Source organism: Micropterus salmoides, unplaced genomic scaffold, assembly GCF_014851395.1.
Source record: "Micropterus salmoides isolate LMB-PRFRI ecotype aquatic unplaced genomic scaffold, ASM1485139v1 Ms_hic_scaffold_23, whole genome shotgun sequence".
In the NCBI taxonomy this organism is placed as follows: Eukaryota; Metazoa; Chordata; class Actinopteri; order Centrarchiformes; family Centrarchidae; genus Micropterus; species Micropterus salmoides.
The window spans coordinates 22,314,347-22,330,336 of NW_024041484.1; the positions used below are offsets into that span (position 1 = coordinate 22,314,347).

A 15,990-nucleotide genomic window follows, 5' to 3' on the forward strand; every position below is an offset into this window, starting at 1 on the left:
GTGTGTATTTTGTTTTGCCAGTATCTTATGTGATTTGTATTATATTTCCAGATACACTGCGTTCATCGGCGCCCAACTGTTTTACTTCCACTGTTAAAAGTAGCTAAACTTAAATTAAAACTACAGAGCTCCTCTGCAGTGTCATATATTCACTTTGGAAATAGGCAGTGTGGGTGGGGCAAGATAATTAGTAAATGTCGCCCTGGCAAGGAACAGGGCTAGAAAAATGGAGACACACTTGTGTGAGGACACACAGTGTACTCTACAGGTTGATATGCTGCAACTTTATAGTATTTATGTTTAAATAATGTGCCTTTTGGGAGACATTTTGTGTCGATTTGTCACTTCCTGCATGGGGAAGATTTCTTACCAATGACCACTCTGACAGCAGAATGTCATCGGCGTAAAACGAGAGAAGGATGTCAAATAATGGGAATGAGATGCTTACCTTTGTTAACATCCTTGCATTGATGCTGAATATGAGAAAAAATTCACTTTTTGTTACTTATGTTGTGTTATTAAAATATTTGGTGATTGTTGTTCATAGCATTTCACAAATCTTCTCTTTTTCTCTTGTCTTACAGGCAGGACGCCAGCGACCTCTCCGGACCGATACAAAGGTACTGTTGTACATCTTTTATTCTTATTCCGTCTTTTTCTATCTAACCCCTTACTAATTCACTCTGCTTTGGCCTCATCCTCACTGAGGCATGCAAGGTATCAAACCAAGCTCTGACTACATCAACAGGTACTTTAACTTCAACACTGGAGTGGTGTTAGCAGGGTGGGTAATGTAGAAGTACAGGAGTAAGATGAGACAAGGTGGTCGGTAGAGAGGGAGAGAGAGAGGGAGAAATAAAGGCAGAGAAAAAGGGAAATTGGAAAGGAGAGATGTGACGCGGCTCAGATCTACGACCGAGGAGGGTCATTAAACTAAACCCTTTGGCGACAGAGCGACAGATCAGGCGAGGGGAGGGGAGGGGAGAAGGGGGGAAGGGGAGAAGGAGGTTTAAATAAGGGCCAATCTTAAAATAGCAGTACCTATTTCTCATTTGAGGCAGAGTTAACAGGAAAAGGACAAATATCCTGTCCTGAAAACCATCAATGCCCACCCTCATTTCTCCCATCATGGAGAGAGATAGTAGAGGGGAAAAAAGAGTGTTTTTGCACCTGTTGCTCCATTTAGCAAGAACACTCACAAAGAATTCCAATGCACCTATAATGCTTTATGATCTGGATTATAATCCCAGATAGTGCTTACTGCAACACTTGGTAAATACTTCAGTTGGTATACACTAAAAGTGAAAGCGTTAATGACTTGTTATCTACCAAAGGCCCTAAAAATAGAACGTCTCATTAACATTTATAGAATCCATAATGGATGTAAGAATGGTCATTAACCATAATAATTATATTATAATTTATATTTGTTTGTTTGTTTGTTTGTTTTAGTTTTTGCGTGAACTGACCCTTTAAATATTTAGTTCACATAAGGATCAGAATATTTAACTTTTCAAAATGAAAGTAATATTTAGTGGGAATGATTTTTCTTGCTGTAACTGAGTAGATTCCCACAGATTACCAAATAATACATCTGCTGTCAGTTTGGACTCTTCTGAAATAAATCTTTGCTCGTGGATTTAAGGACACAACACAATTTGAAAGTAGGTTGCTTTCACTGCGTTCATGAACTACGTTATCAACCTTAGCAGATAAACAGTAAAGAAATGTTGTGTAGAAGAATTGGTGAATTTGGTCTCTTTGAAACAGTGCCTTTTTATAAACCATTGGCAAACAACAAAAAGACAAAGGTGACAAATTGTTCATATTGATGGTATACCTAAGTTGAGCCAGTCTGAAGTCTATGCGAGCTGATTTCCATTCTCTAAAGAAATGAACAGCATCTAATGGTAAATGGAAACCCATTTAAAAACATTGTGTGTTTGGAAAATGCAGCAGTGTGAAGAATATGCAATTTTAACGGGCTGAATCATGTCTGACCATTGATGTAGTCCTTTAAGTAGCTCAGTGGCTGTATAAATTTTACTTTAACTTTTTATTTATTGTTGCTTTTATCAGTTTAACCTCTAAATAACTACTTAATTACTTTGGCAGTGCAGGAAGAAAATGGATAAAATTATGTCCTATGGATGATATCATGATCAGTTCTAGTCTGCATCATTTTCTCATAACGGAATTGGATGACTTTGATTTTTAATAATAAAGACCCTGTATAAAGTAGACCCTGTGTATCAGTCTTAAGCTACACCTGATTGTATTCGCAGCAGGTAAATCAGCTAAGATCAAAAACAAGATCCAGCACAGAACGCCGGCGGAGAAGAAGCAAAGCACGGCAGGAAAAGAAAGACGACGACTGTGGCTGTGAATAATTAGGCAAAATAGGTTGCTTTTGTTTTTCTCTGTGATTGGAGAAACAGGCGAGGCTGTGACTGGTGCATGAGCTCTCACATACACAAACGATGTGTGTTGCACGCTAATCCGCAACACAGCTGCGTCATTCCGGAACGTTGTGTTTACTTCCTTGTTGCCTTCACCGCCGACCCCCCACAATCCCCCTGCAAACAAACACACACACAGAATCACACACACACAGAATCACACAAAAGAGAACTGGGCGTGTAATTTGATCCTGTGCACTCTCCTCCTCTAATGAAGCTCTCTGGCGGTTTGACTGACAACCGGCTTGTTATTTAAGCGTCTGTTTTGGGCCAGGAGTAGGAAGAAGAGCTGGGAAGAGGAGGAGGAAGCAAGGATGGGGCGGAAGAGACAGGAAAAGTGGAAACAAGGGAGAGGATAGGGTTGGAATTGGGAGGATGGGGATGGATAAATGGACAACAGGACATGAAAACAGGCAAGAAAGATGGAGCAGGGATGGAGTAAAAGAGGGTCATGGGACTCGTAGGGCGATACAGAGAAAAGGAGTCAAAAATAAGAGAGTTTGAAAAAAGAGGACAACAACAATTAAGAGAATAGAAGACAGTTTTGGAGGCTGGAAACAATGGTGATAAAGTGTGTGTGATGGGATTGTGTTCATGAGTGTGTATATGATCGTGTGTATGTGCGAGTGTGTGTATAATTGCAGTTCTTTGTGCTGATAATGTTCTTTGAAGGCACACAGCGGATAATTAGCGAGCTTGGCTCCACGGATGCCTTTCAGCATCGGTCATTATGAGCCGCAAACCCACTATTGGCTCTGACACGACCTCCTGGGACGGAGAGGACGCGGCACGAATGCACACATAGCGCCCTCACACGGTACAGTACACAAATCGGTGTAAACAAGCGTTGATTAGTGTATGAATAGCATCAGCTCACAAGTGGAACTGATACAAAAGCTCTCTAAAGGCCTCAAGTTCCTCTTTAGCACAAGGGCTACAGGTGTGTGTGAGACACACAAATGCACACACACACACTTCCTGTTTACAGAGCCAGACACACATAGACAGCAGAGACTATAATTACAGGGATTCACACAATGTGGCGTCCCGGTACGCTGCGTCCGATATTGCCTCCCTGGTTGCCACATGACAACAGCGGTCTCTCGCTACGGCGACTGCTTCTGGCCCCGCCTCCCCAAGTATTCCCACATCTGAATATTTATGAGAGGGGAACAGGCTCACTGCAGTCAGAAGATGCTGGCTAGAGTATTCTCTCTCCTCAGCAGTGACAGTTGTCAGTGTTAAAGGCTCCTTCCTGAGCTCTAATTTATACCCCGGTGAGAAAATGTCCGATGAGAGCTGCAGTCGGGAAGATACGCTTTCTAAAAACGCCCCCAGTCAGCATAACTGGAGATGCGACGTCATTTGACAACTAGGAGGAATTTGGTCTTTTGGCACCAGAACTTGATGACTGCATGCATTCTTTCAATCAAGAGACTGATTCTCCCAATCAGGAGAATGACGCAGGTTTTACACAAACACACGAGGATCTCACAGACCTGAGAAAGCTTCCTCTTGTGTCTCAAAATCAGACTTTGTCTCGAGGAAGAATGATCAACCTCTCTCTGTTCTTCTTTTTTCCTCCCCTACAAGCAGCATGCTGTACATTCATATAGTGTAAACACTGGCTCCAGTGCAGCGTGTGAACAGTGTGGTGCCTTACTGATGGGCACTCAAAACGTATTCAATCACCTACCTGTAGTGGGATCTAGCCTTGCAGATTTGCATACGTTGTGAGACATCTATATCTAAAAGCATGGATGTTTATTCTTGACCTTGGGATTAATATCAGTAACAAAATAATGTCAACTCAAGGTTCACTTAATGTCTTTTTTGGAGCTTTCAACCTTACTCATCTTGTTACTAAAGTGTGGATGTTGAGAACAAGTGGACGTATTAGGGGGGATATCACAACCCCAGTTTTACTTCAATGATGGTTTCATTCATTCATTTCCTGGTGAGATTATTTTGTTGCACATATCTAAAACATTCACTGCCATCCCAACTTTACTTGCAGATGTTTGCACCAAATGTATCTTGGGTTTCTTTGCTAGGCAACATAACAGAAGTTAAAAAAACATGGTTATTTATATTTTCTTTTGCTGAGTGGGGACCAATATCTCAAAACCTGAACAGGTAAAGCCCGAAATGTCTGCATGACTAGACTCCACTAGAGGTAAGTGAGAAAATCTTTTTGTTTGTGTGTGATTTGGGTGAACTTACCCTACTGACTGACAATTCATTCATTTTCCCACCTGGACTTGGGATTCAAACCGTCATACACACCCTGCCTGTCTGTGCTTTCTACTGTCACAGCAGGAAAAGTGGGATTGAAATTCTCATTGGGTTTTTAATTTTGGGAGACGGTGCTGGTGTCATGCTGGCTGTTCATCCATTTTTCATCTAAACACATGAATTATGAAGAACTGCTAATGACGGGGAGGGTTAGAGAGGGGAGGAGGTAGGGGAGAGAGCTGGACGGACGTTTAGACATCTTTTCTATCTTCACTTCTTCACAATCTGGCTTTTCTCTCAGGAATGTTTTTATTTCTCTCTGAGTGACACGGGACAAGACACACACACACACACACACACACACACACACACACACGCACACGCGCACACACACACACACACAGTGTGGCAGGTGAACATACAGTGTGTGATTCAGACCATTGACCTGGAACACATTGGGTACTGAGGGAATAAAAAAATATCACACACACAGACACTGAGCTCAGAGCCTTTATTACTCTTGTTGTAGGTCCTTCTATAAATTAATTGTTAAAATAATCATTTTCATAACAATTTCCAATTTCCAGTATTATTTGTTCGTATAGTTTGTTTATTTTATTTTAGTAGTTGTTTTTAAATGTAATTATTGTATATATTACTTAATATATTTGAATGTAATGTAATGATTATACTATTAGTAGTAGTAGTAGTATTGTTATTGTTGTTTTTATGAATTCAAGTCATATTCATATTAATTTAACATGTTTAATTTATTATTTATATTATTAAATGTAATTCTATTGTTTTGTTTATTAAATTTTTTTTTTATACATAACATGTAATATACTTTTATTTTAAACTATTTTAATGGCATTTAATATTTGCCATGTTTATATTATTATATTTTGATTATTTCACTTATTGTTATTATTTATTCATGCTATGATAACAAATATATATTCTTGCATTTAATAACTTATAGTTTATAACGTATATAATAAGTTTTTACTCCCAAGATGGCGTCAGTGACAGAGGTTACCATGGTTATCAGCTGTACATTCTGACTTTGTTCTTTTGACATAGCCTTTAAATAAACACACACACACACACACAGACAAACAGTTTTTCATATCTTCTATCCTGCTGAAACACTGCTGTTTGATGGCAGCAGACTCATCCAGACCAGCATTACTACACACACACACACACACACACACACACACACACACACAGCAGCAGCATGCCCCAGGGTTTTCTGTGATAGTGGAGTGTTTTCTCTTCCAGCTGAGGTCTGAGGTGGGAATGGGGGGGAGCTGAAGTCGTCAGTGTGTCTTCTTTACATTCCAGTGCTTTCCTAAAACAATAACAATATTTATTTATAAAACAGCATTTGTTATTATTGTACATGAATCATAATTCTGTTCTGATTGCATGCTCGCTCTTACTACTGACTTCTACCCCAGCAGAAACCTTGTTGTTGCCATAATTAATCATTATCACATTAATTTTCAGGCATTTGTGTGATTACCACACCACTTGGAATAAAGAGCAATACGCTGGTTGTTTTTGCTTATTAAATCACTTCTGCAAGCAAAAACCCTTCAATAGCAGTGTGACGTGGAAAAATATCGTCAGCTTTGCTTGTATTTCTCACTTTCATTTACATTTGGTCGTTCGTCTTTTCTGTAGTTAGGCACATATGCACGCCTGTGTGTGTGTGTGTGTGTGTGTGTTTGTGTGTGTCATATTGGGGGAACTCGGTGTGACGTTATTTTTTTTTTTGGTTTTTTTTTTCTCTTTTTTTGAGAGGCTCCAGATGGCTGAGAGACAGGTGAGCCAATTAGCGAGTCTCACTACACAGCAACATCATCACACCGGCGGAGCACGACAGCCAAACTCACACACATTCACGCACACACAAAACATACCAACATTCCACATGACTCTGCTGTAGTGTTAACATAACCACCATAATGCTCTGATGTGTCTCTCAGTCGTCAGTACGCCATCATGAGCCCGTCGATGTCACTGTGGATATGAAATTGATTTTACAACATGTAACAATGTTGGGAATGATGACAAATGATCCTTTAATTTTAGCTTATTATCATGGCTGCCTGCAACAAACGGTGCTGTCTGCCTATACTGCATCCCATTATGCATGTAATATACGACCCAGAAAACAGGCATAATGGGAAGATTTGAATTGATTTGCTTGTGTATTCATTTATTTTCAAGGAGCCAAAAATATTTCAGCGAGCCTTGCTGATGTTCATTATAATTCTAATGAAGTCGAAATCTTCACAAAAGAGGAAAGAACGGCAGGAAGACGGCAAGTCAAAACACAACAACGGTCTCTGTTTCTGTTTCACTCTTCATCCCTCTTTCTATCCTTGTTTTTTCTCTCACGTCACTTCTTTTGCTCTATCAGTGCTGAATTATTATTTGTAGAAAATGCAGAATTTCCATTTAATGAGCCATCAGCCATCAGAAAACTCCTGACCAGACACACTCCCCCTCTCCCAGGTTCTATATGCAAATAATACCTGCACACGTATGCATCCATATGATGTGGACACACACACACACACACACACACATTATTATTTTGATGGCTCCTGTTTGTTGGTATTTACATTTTTCTTTTTGTTAAGGGATAATTGAGCAGCCATGATGGCTGCTTTCCCACCTAATGGTAGGGGACAAATTAATCTCTCTGTGCTAATGTCTGTAAATGGAACAGGACCACTCCTGCCACCTCCATGCTCAACCAACCTGCTGTGAGCGACTACGTATGAGTGAGTGTGTCAGGTTGAAGCTGCTATTAAACGCTGCATATCTGATGATGGATATGATGCATCTTGTTTGATTTAGGGATGTCAGTACACCTAAAAATATTTTCAAAATATTATTCTCCTCGGCTTCAGGAAATAAGGAGGAGCACTGAAGGATCTAGATGATGATTTTTTAACCAACCAAAGATCTGGAAATAATTATGTTTTTAGTGGTTTAGTTTTCAGGCCTGAATCCATAGAGTTTTCATGTATTACACATGCACACTAGTCCAGTTGGCTTTTCTAATCCATGCATAGTATTAGCTTGTATTGCGGGCTGCACATGGATGTCCACACAAAGAACTGCGCAGACCCTCGCAGTCTTGGGCAGATAACAAAATGTCATTGCAGATTCTCACGGGCACGTGGATGTGGAAACTGTGAATTAGCCTTTAGGTCCAATTTAGACAGTGGACTGAAAGGTGTACTGCAATTGCTATAAGCATCACAGGAGACGTAAAGTGAGAGAGGCAAGTTGCTACCAACTGCGATGAAAAAGTAGGTGGGAATACAGATTGCCAACTACCAAAAGCCAAACTATTTTCCACTTATTTCACCTTGTCTCAGAGATATAGACTTGAAACTTGACTGATTTGCCTGACTTAAGACGTACCTGAGTCTCTAAAGCCATATGTTTAGACCTGCTAAATCCCAGAACAACAAAAAATAAATAGACAGCCAGAGACAGTTCTTGCATATTGAGACTTCAATATCTAATTATTATGCCTATGCATTGTAAAGACTCGATATCAGCTTTTAACACTGTTAACGCATCTTTTAAACCAAGACTTGAGACCTGGCCTAAAAGACTTAAAAACACGTCCTTCCTTTTGCTTAATCATGCTAAAAACCATGCACTATAATAACTAATTAGCAGCAGCAAGCGCTAAAAACTAACTAGTAATGGATCACTTTTTCTAAGTGACTTAGTCAACACTGATGGTTATGACTGCTGGATCACTTGAGATGAGTTCTCAAATCTCTGTAGTTCCTTAACACAAACACCTGCATGGCATCAGTCTGAATGCAGTTTCTGTTTGTACATGCACATAATGTGTAGTTGAGGTAAACGGGTGAATGTCATCCTATTTTCCCATCTTAATAGCCCATGATCCTGCAGCCGTTCTGCCTCCTAAGCCTCTTCCTGTGGATGACCTCCAGGGAAGATTGTGTTGCTGCTGTTGGAGTACAGAGGAGTTGATTTCGCGGCAGTGCCGGGGCTTTGTTCTAAGCATATGCCCGTCCTTGGCCTTGGTAAGAGGGAGAGAAAAGAGATAGATGAAGAGGAAGAAAAAGAAGAGGAGGAGAACTCTTATCTCTCCCTGGGGGTCTTGCATCCTTTCATTCCAGATTGTCTTTGTGACCTTCTGGCCCCTCCTGGTTCATCCCGACCCTCCGCTGCATCGCTTGTTTACTGTCCCATAATGACATTGTCAATGGCAACAATACGTCCGCTTATCGCGAGGTGTCGGCTGCCACAATGGATGAATGGCAGCGTAATGGAAAGGCGAAGTTGTCCCGTTGTCATCTTGAAGTCTTTAGAGGCGCTCTCCTACTTGGCCGTGTGTGCCGGTGAAAGATAAGATTAATTCTTCATATCGCGGGCTGATTGCGGAATCTTGTATCTAATGCAATTTTTATTTCTCACCCCCCTGCCTTACCCCCTTTTTCCTTTTCTTTCAAACTGCAGAGTCAAGCATTTTTTTCTTCTCTCTTTGGGGAAAAAATCTAAATAATTTATCTGTGTTTTGGTGCATTTTCCCCCCTCCTGTACTTAGAGGAAGAGTGGAGAGAAATGGAACAGAGACAGTCAGGAAGAAAGGCAGATGAGAGTTTTTTTTTTGAATGGGATGAACGTGAGCAGCATGCTGAGGACAGTAAGAAAAGGGAGCGAAGTATGGCAGGAGGGAGGCTGATGTGTGGAGGGAGTGAACCCTCGCTCGGCTCTCAGCTGGAGAGTGGCCAAAGAGGAGCCTGCAGACTTTGGTAATCCCTCTTTTATTAATGTGAAGCCAAGCTCAGCAGAATGCAGGCTCACAGACATAACAGAGCTGCTCACAACTGACTGTCTTTAGGCCTCTCTGTCTGTCGCTTACATGCAGATCTACTTCACTGGCATGACTGGCCGAGTGCCACCCTTCCCATTTGCCAGGCCAGTAAACTGCCAGTCAATTAAAGCGGCGTTCAGTCCCGCGCTTCCGCCCGGTAAGTTGAGCTCTCGAGTCTTTTGATCCTGCTCGGGTCCCGGCCTTGGTGTTTGCCACAAAAAGCATCCTGCGTCCTCGCCGAGCCCTGCACGTTACCATGACAACCCCCTTACATCACTCAGTGCCCCCCATGTAGCCAATGGGCATTGACCTTTTGCTGTCAGAGCGTGTTAGGGAGCGAGAGATGCACAGAGAGAGAGACGGGGAGAGGAGAGAGCGAAGCAGGAACTCGCCGGAAACAACAAACACAAATAGGTCATTAAATTGTAAACACAATTTAAAAGAGACAGAGGCTGCTCGGTTTGAGCTGTGGCCTCAAGTTACTGCGATGTCAACGCCAGAGTTTGTGTGTTTCCTGTGAGTGACAAAAACAACATGCTCGTCTTCAGAAGGCATGATGTCACGGCTCAGCAGGGCAGCTCCAAACGTATAAAATATAAAAACAAGGATTTCAATTTGGCATGTTGCAAATAGGGAGCTTCTGGATGGTACCAGTTGCCCCTCCCTGCAACCCCTAGCTTCTGTCTCTCCCAGACGCTGCCATATGTTCTCTGTTCTCCAACAGTAGCCCTTCAACACACATGCAGAGAGCAGGTTTAAAGCAGCAAGCAGATAGAGACAGATGCAGGCCTATAGAGCGGTCCTTGTTAGTAGATTTGGATTCAAAGATGTATGTAGAAGTACTAATTTTAAAGGCAACTGGATGGGATCACAATGAAACAAGTTAAGTTCGGTTTTGAGTATTTTTGCGGATAAGTTTAAGTTCAATTTAACTGGATTTGCTGTTGTATTCAGTAAATTCAGTTACATTTGACTTCTAGGTATTGAATGTGTATCAGGTCATCAACTTTTTACCTTTTTTGTAATACATTAAGGCAGTTGTTCTCTTCTAATTAGACATTTGATAGATTTAATAAAGACTACACAAGTTAACCAGGAGAAGTATTTTATCTGAACGGACTCGTGAAAATATGTATTCTCATTATTCAAAGTTTAGTTTCCCATGGTGTAAAATATACTTTGCAGCCTGACAAGAAGATAGAAACATGAATCCTTGGAGTACAGGAGCTACTGACCATGTTGATGGCTTCACAGCAGTGTTTTTGTCAGCATTGATAAACCATGGATGATGATGTCAGGAGACTGCACGCAACTTGCTCATGTTTTTTACCCCATCTGACATGTGATTCCAAAGATTACAGAGAGAAGCAAATAGTCTAAAGGGCAAACGCACAGGCTGTGTCACTTAGCATCACGTCATACGACACACTGGAGGTGCTATAAAGACAGAAGAAGTAATCAAGGTCCATTAGATGGTATACACCAATTCAAGGAGTGACAATGATAAAACTGATGCTTTTCTGTAGTGTCATGTCATGGAATTAAACTATTATCCTAACACGGCGTCAACCCCTGTCGTTTCTATGCCCAACATCATGTTGTTGTGGACATAGAATACAATAGGCAAGGGTATTTTCGATGCATGCCATACATGTTACCATTAACATTGGTGTGTCTGTGAAGGAGATGGACATTTTGTCAGTTGCATTTTTTCACTTCATGTGGATGAAGCAATGTGCAGCACAGTTGAAAATGTAACTGGCACAATCATTTTAATAAGAAAAATAGGGTTTAACTTATGCATCCTGGATGGGATTATTGCAGCCCCATCTTGACATTTACGGTGATAAAACAAGTGTTTTTATGCAAAAATACTGCCTAGAGCGGCTTCAGTAACTGAATATCTGCAGAAACATGAGCTTTTGTCATTGTAACAAATAATCAGTCATCATTTTCAGCCCTCAAAACCACTTAATTGTATATGTTAATTTGAAAGCAACGCGTCATTCCCCACTTTGTGCTCTTTCTATACTCTATATTATTATGCTCTCTACATTCAGCTTTCAGTGTAATAAACAGTGAGCAACATTTGATCAGTGGCTGGAGCATCTGTTTGAATTGAGGAAATGCATGAGATCATTATATCAGAGTGCCGCTGAGTTCTGTGGCCCGTTTTGTGCTCTTATTCCCCATTTTTTGTTGATTCACTCGCCATGTGTCAATATTTGTCAGCATTGCACGTCTGCCACGAGTTCTGGCTGAGACAAAGTGCAATGAGAGGCCGATACGATTTGAATGGTAAACAACAGAGGCGGAAATGGGTAATTAAGTTAGAAGTTAGTAAAAGTGTCTGCTGCATTTTAATGGCGATGGCCCGTGCACGCCGGATAATTTAGGATTTCAATTGTTGTTGTTTTTCAGTGAAATGCAGGTGTTTTGTGAAGACAGACGATTTTGCCCTGTATGCCAAACATTCTAATGAACCTCACGTACAATCCATAATTTTAACTATCCCCCACCTGCCAGCTAGCCCCACACACACACAAGTACACAAACAGGCAAACGCATAGTACCCACACACATACACACAATATGCACTAATGAAGCTGTTCTCCTATCCTCTCTTTTCCGTTCCTGGCTCAGTGAAACATGCATAAATCATAATAAACAGAGAGATGAATTTTTAATCAGCAGCTCCCTGCCTGTGTCTTCAGCCCCAGCCTCCTATGGGGAGGAGATGCCATGATGTGCCAGGTATATGGAGCAGGATCTGGCAGCGCCTCCTTCGGGAGGGCTACTCACTGAGACATGCCTGTCTGGGCTGCCTCTTCCTGGGCATGATCTGCTGGACGGGGCCGTCTCTCTGGAGACGAGACTGGCCCGGCCCGGCCGAAACACGCAGTCTGTACCTGCAGGAGGCTTAAGTCCAGATAGAATGGGACATCTGAGGAGGGGAAGGCTTGGTGATATTATAGAATCAAGGCTGTCCAGCTGTGATGTAGCTGTAGACAGACGTATTCAATCACACTGTCACCTGTTGGTGTTCATCAAAATGCATCAATGCAACAAATATGATAATTGTTTTTTTATTATTATTATTTCATTTAAATTGTGGTTATTAATGTACTTGGGAAAAGTGAATAGATTGTATAGTTATTTTTATTACCTTTATAGACTAATTTATGTGGCAGCGCCCCTGTTTTCCCGGAAAGCATTAATATATGCTTTTTATTCACCATGAGAGCCTTTTCTCTTCTCTTCTTCACACCCTGGCCCACCCATACCACTTGTAGTTAATCTGATTTCACCAGATTCAAAGCACAAATCAAAACTATGTTTTGCAAGACTCTGAATTTGATAGGGGGCCCAGAACTGGACAGTGGCCTGGAAATTATGCCAGTGATTGGAAACATTGCATATCTTTGTAATATACCAATATCTTGTGTTGAGGCTATTCATACTCTATCTTAATAAACTGGAAAAATTCCGTGCATGCTTGACTTGATGTTGAACTTGGTCTTTCCTTTGGTTCAATACAACTTTACTATGATGTACACGATTTATTTACCTCATAAAAACTTCATGAAAAGATGGCAAAGCTGAGATAGGTCGGTTTATTTTTCACTCTGTCTCCAGCTGTACATCTAAAGTCTGGGCCCTGTTGAGCTGCGCCAAAAACACAGGAATGATGTGCAGTAAATGTGAATAGTGGGCATTGTTGGCATGGCGCTGTGCCGGACTGGGCCGGGCCCAGCAGCCATGCAGGCAGTCCAGAGCTGGACTGGGGCTAGCCTGTTCCAGAGCTGTAGTATTAGACTCAAATAGGCCCACAACATAACAACATGAGCTGAGCTGTCACAGGGGATTACTTCAGCTAGGCAAGCCAGCGGGGTCTCCGCTGCTCTGCTGCTCCACCAGAGAGAGAGTGCAGGGGGGGGGTTGAGAAGGAGGAAAGGGGGGCACTTGTTTCTGCGTGAGAGAAAAGGGAACAACGGCAGAGGCTGAGAGGAACAAGGCAAGAGACAGAGAAGCAAAGAGAGGCAGCTTGTTGAAAACGACAAGCAGTGAAAAAGGGAAGAGAGAAAAGGCAGACAAAAGAGGAGGAAGAAGGAGAGTACAGCTTGTAGCCTGATACGGTGCATTTGTTTGTTTGTAATGTTGGAGCACTCGTCCGAGCTGGGCTTTGTGGAGAGAGTATGTGTTGATGCCGTGTGCTGCCCTCCTCCTGCAGCTGCCAGTGCAGGATTCATGAGGACTGACGAGCTGCTGCTGAGGTACACACACACACACACACACACACACACACACACATACACGTGGTCACCCATTTTTCTGACCCAGATGCTACATCCGCGCATCCCTCTCGGGGATTGTTACACTTCCAGCTAAGGTGTGGCGCTGTTGCATTGTTGCTTTTGTATCAACAAGGTTTATGAGCATTTTATTTGAAGGGAGGGGCTAAACAAAGTACAGGCGCTGGCTTACTCCTGGATATTTAACATCTGGGATGGTTGCAGCTAACAGGTTTAAATGTAATGCCTTCCTGGCACTTTGTCTCAGTGTTGTTGTTGGACGGTAAGAGATTTCTCCCAACTTTCCTGCAACTGTTTGCCCAGTCAAGCGTAACATAAATGCTTGTACTTCTTCTTTTTTGTTCTCTCTCTCTCTCTGTCTCTCTGTCTTCCTCTCTATTCAAACCTCCTCCTGCTGTGTTAGCAGCATCGTATCCAGGACAAGCAGTTAAAGCTGAAATATTAGGAAGTAGAATTCAACTGGCATATGGTACCATCTACAGCCTTTTTTTTTTTTTCTTGCTTTGAAATTACATATCCTGCAGTTTGATGTCATTCACCTTTGACATCATGGACACATCTCAGCATTTTTTATTCATATACAAACTGTATTTATCATACAGTTGTAGTGTTTGCCCTTAAGCTAATTTACATGTTTGTATTATTCCACCCACATATGCATAAATATGTATAATTTTTTATTATTTTTCTTTATCTTGCTTTCAAGAGCTGTAGTATATCTGTGTCATTGTTGATTCTGAAGCTTCTACTAATACAATCTGATATCCTAAAGTTTTAAAGTTCCTGAAAACAACAGTTTTTCAATCTTACTGTAAGTGATGGGGTTGCACACAGTGACGAGCACACTATTTTCTGCTACTTTGTAAAGATACTGGTTACTTATTTTCTGGAGTCTTTTGGCATAAAAAATGGACAGATTTAATGAAGTTTCAACAAATTGTCAAGTGTCCATGGGGTTTGTTTTATGGCATTGAGTGTTTAAGAGGAAAGAAAGATAGATGCTATGGTGTTTGTATTAAGGCCAGAGGCATCCACTCGACCGAAGGGGGGATTTGGCATTTTCCAAGACAACTAACAGAGCCTGAATTCGTGTCTGTCTTAGTTATTGATTTTGATTTATTCAGGTCTGTCTCATTTCTTATATGTTTTATGCACAAGCGGGGGGATGACGGATGAACAGAAGATGAAGGAGAAATGTCTGCTCTTGTTCTCTAAGTGTTAAACTGTTGAGAATGGGGAGAATTAGGAGAAAACAGAGAAAAAAGGAGGACGAGCAGTTGGTTAAAATGGAAGGTGGTCAAGAGCAATTGGGCAGCCAAACAATGGAGATTCCCAACTTTCCATCCCTGCTGCGTCCCATCTTTTTGAAAACTACACATTTTTATTTTAAACGTCCCAATACTGATCCCGCAACAGTCACAATTTGTCTGTACTCCTTTCCTGTTGCATAAAAGATTGAGACAAGTGTCTGCCACGCACCTGATCATGAAAAACAGTCATGCTGAGGTTGACTTGTTTTGCAATGAGTGAACATATTTCATTGATGTTTGCAGGTAGTAATTTATTGCACCATAATTTACTGACTGAATCGGTGAATGCTTCATTGGGTGACAAATGAAACTGCTTTTGAGGCATACACTTCATTTGCAATTTCCCGATGAAAAATATGACTTTGAACAGTTTCTGCATCAAGCGGTTGCTCCGAGCGAGAAGCACAGGGGAAATTTTCCAGAGGTTTAGCCCATGTGCAGGACGGTAGAGTGACTGTGGTTGGGGTGAGGTAGCATTGTACATCAGAGGAGAAGGCCTTTGTTGTGCAAGAGTATTCAACACAACAGAAGTTAATAATGCATTGTGCAGTCAGAAAGATTAAGGACATTTTCATTGTTTTTGGAATGTACTCCAGCACATTCGATATGAAATTAAACAATTATTATGAGGTTAAAATGCTGACTTTCAGCTTTAATTTGAGGGTGTTCACATCTAGAGTGGGTGTAGGATTTGTAGCACTTTTTATCCCAGTTGTAGGACAATGCATGAGCAGATATCCTAAATGAACAGAAAAGGTAATCAAGGTTCATGTGACTCACCGGCTGAAGAC

The 15,990-nt window shown here is 41.4% G+C and overlaps 1 protein-coding gene across 11 annotated transcripts in view; it reads left to right on the forward strand.

The window, feature by feature from the left end:
- Positions 1 to 15,990, forward strand: part of celf2 (cugbp, Elav-like family member 2) — a 510,925-nt gene that overhangs the window by 361,001 nt on the left and 133,934 nt on the right. For 3 of the 11 annotated variants that reach the window (XM_038738416.1, XM_038738417.1, XM_038738411.1), the window contains one exon: positions 585 to 620. Coding sequence is in view for 9 of the 11 variants with exons in the window: in XM_038738411.1 (XP_038594339.1) it covers positions 585 to 620 (36 nt within the window). In the remaining 2 variants the exon portion in view is untranslated. Of the gene's footprint in view, positions 1 to 584; positions 621 to 13,708; positions 13,851 to 15,990 lie in introns of those variants that run through there. The other 8 variants (XM_038738408.1, XM_038738409.1, XM_038738410.1 and 5 more) reach the window with 4 other exon arrangements.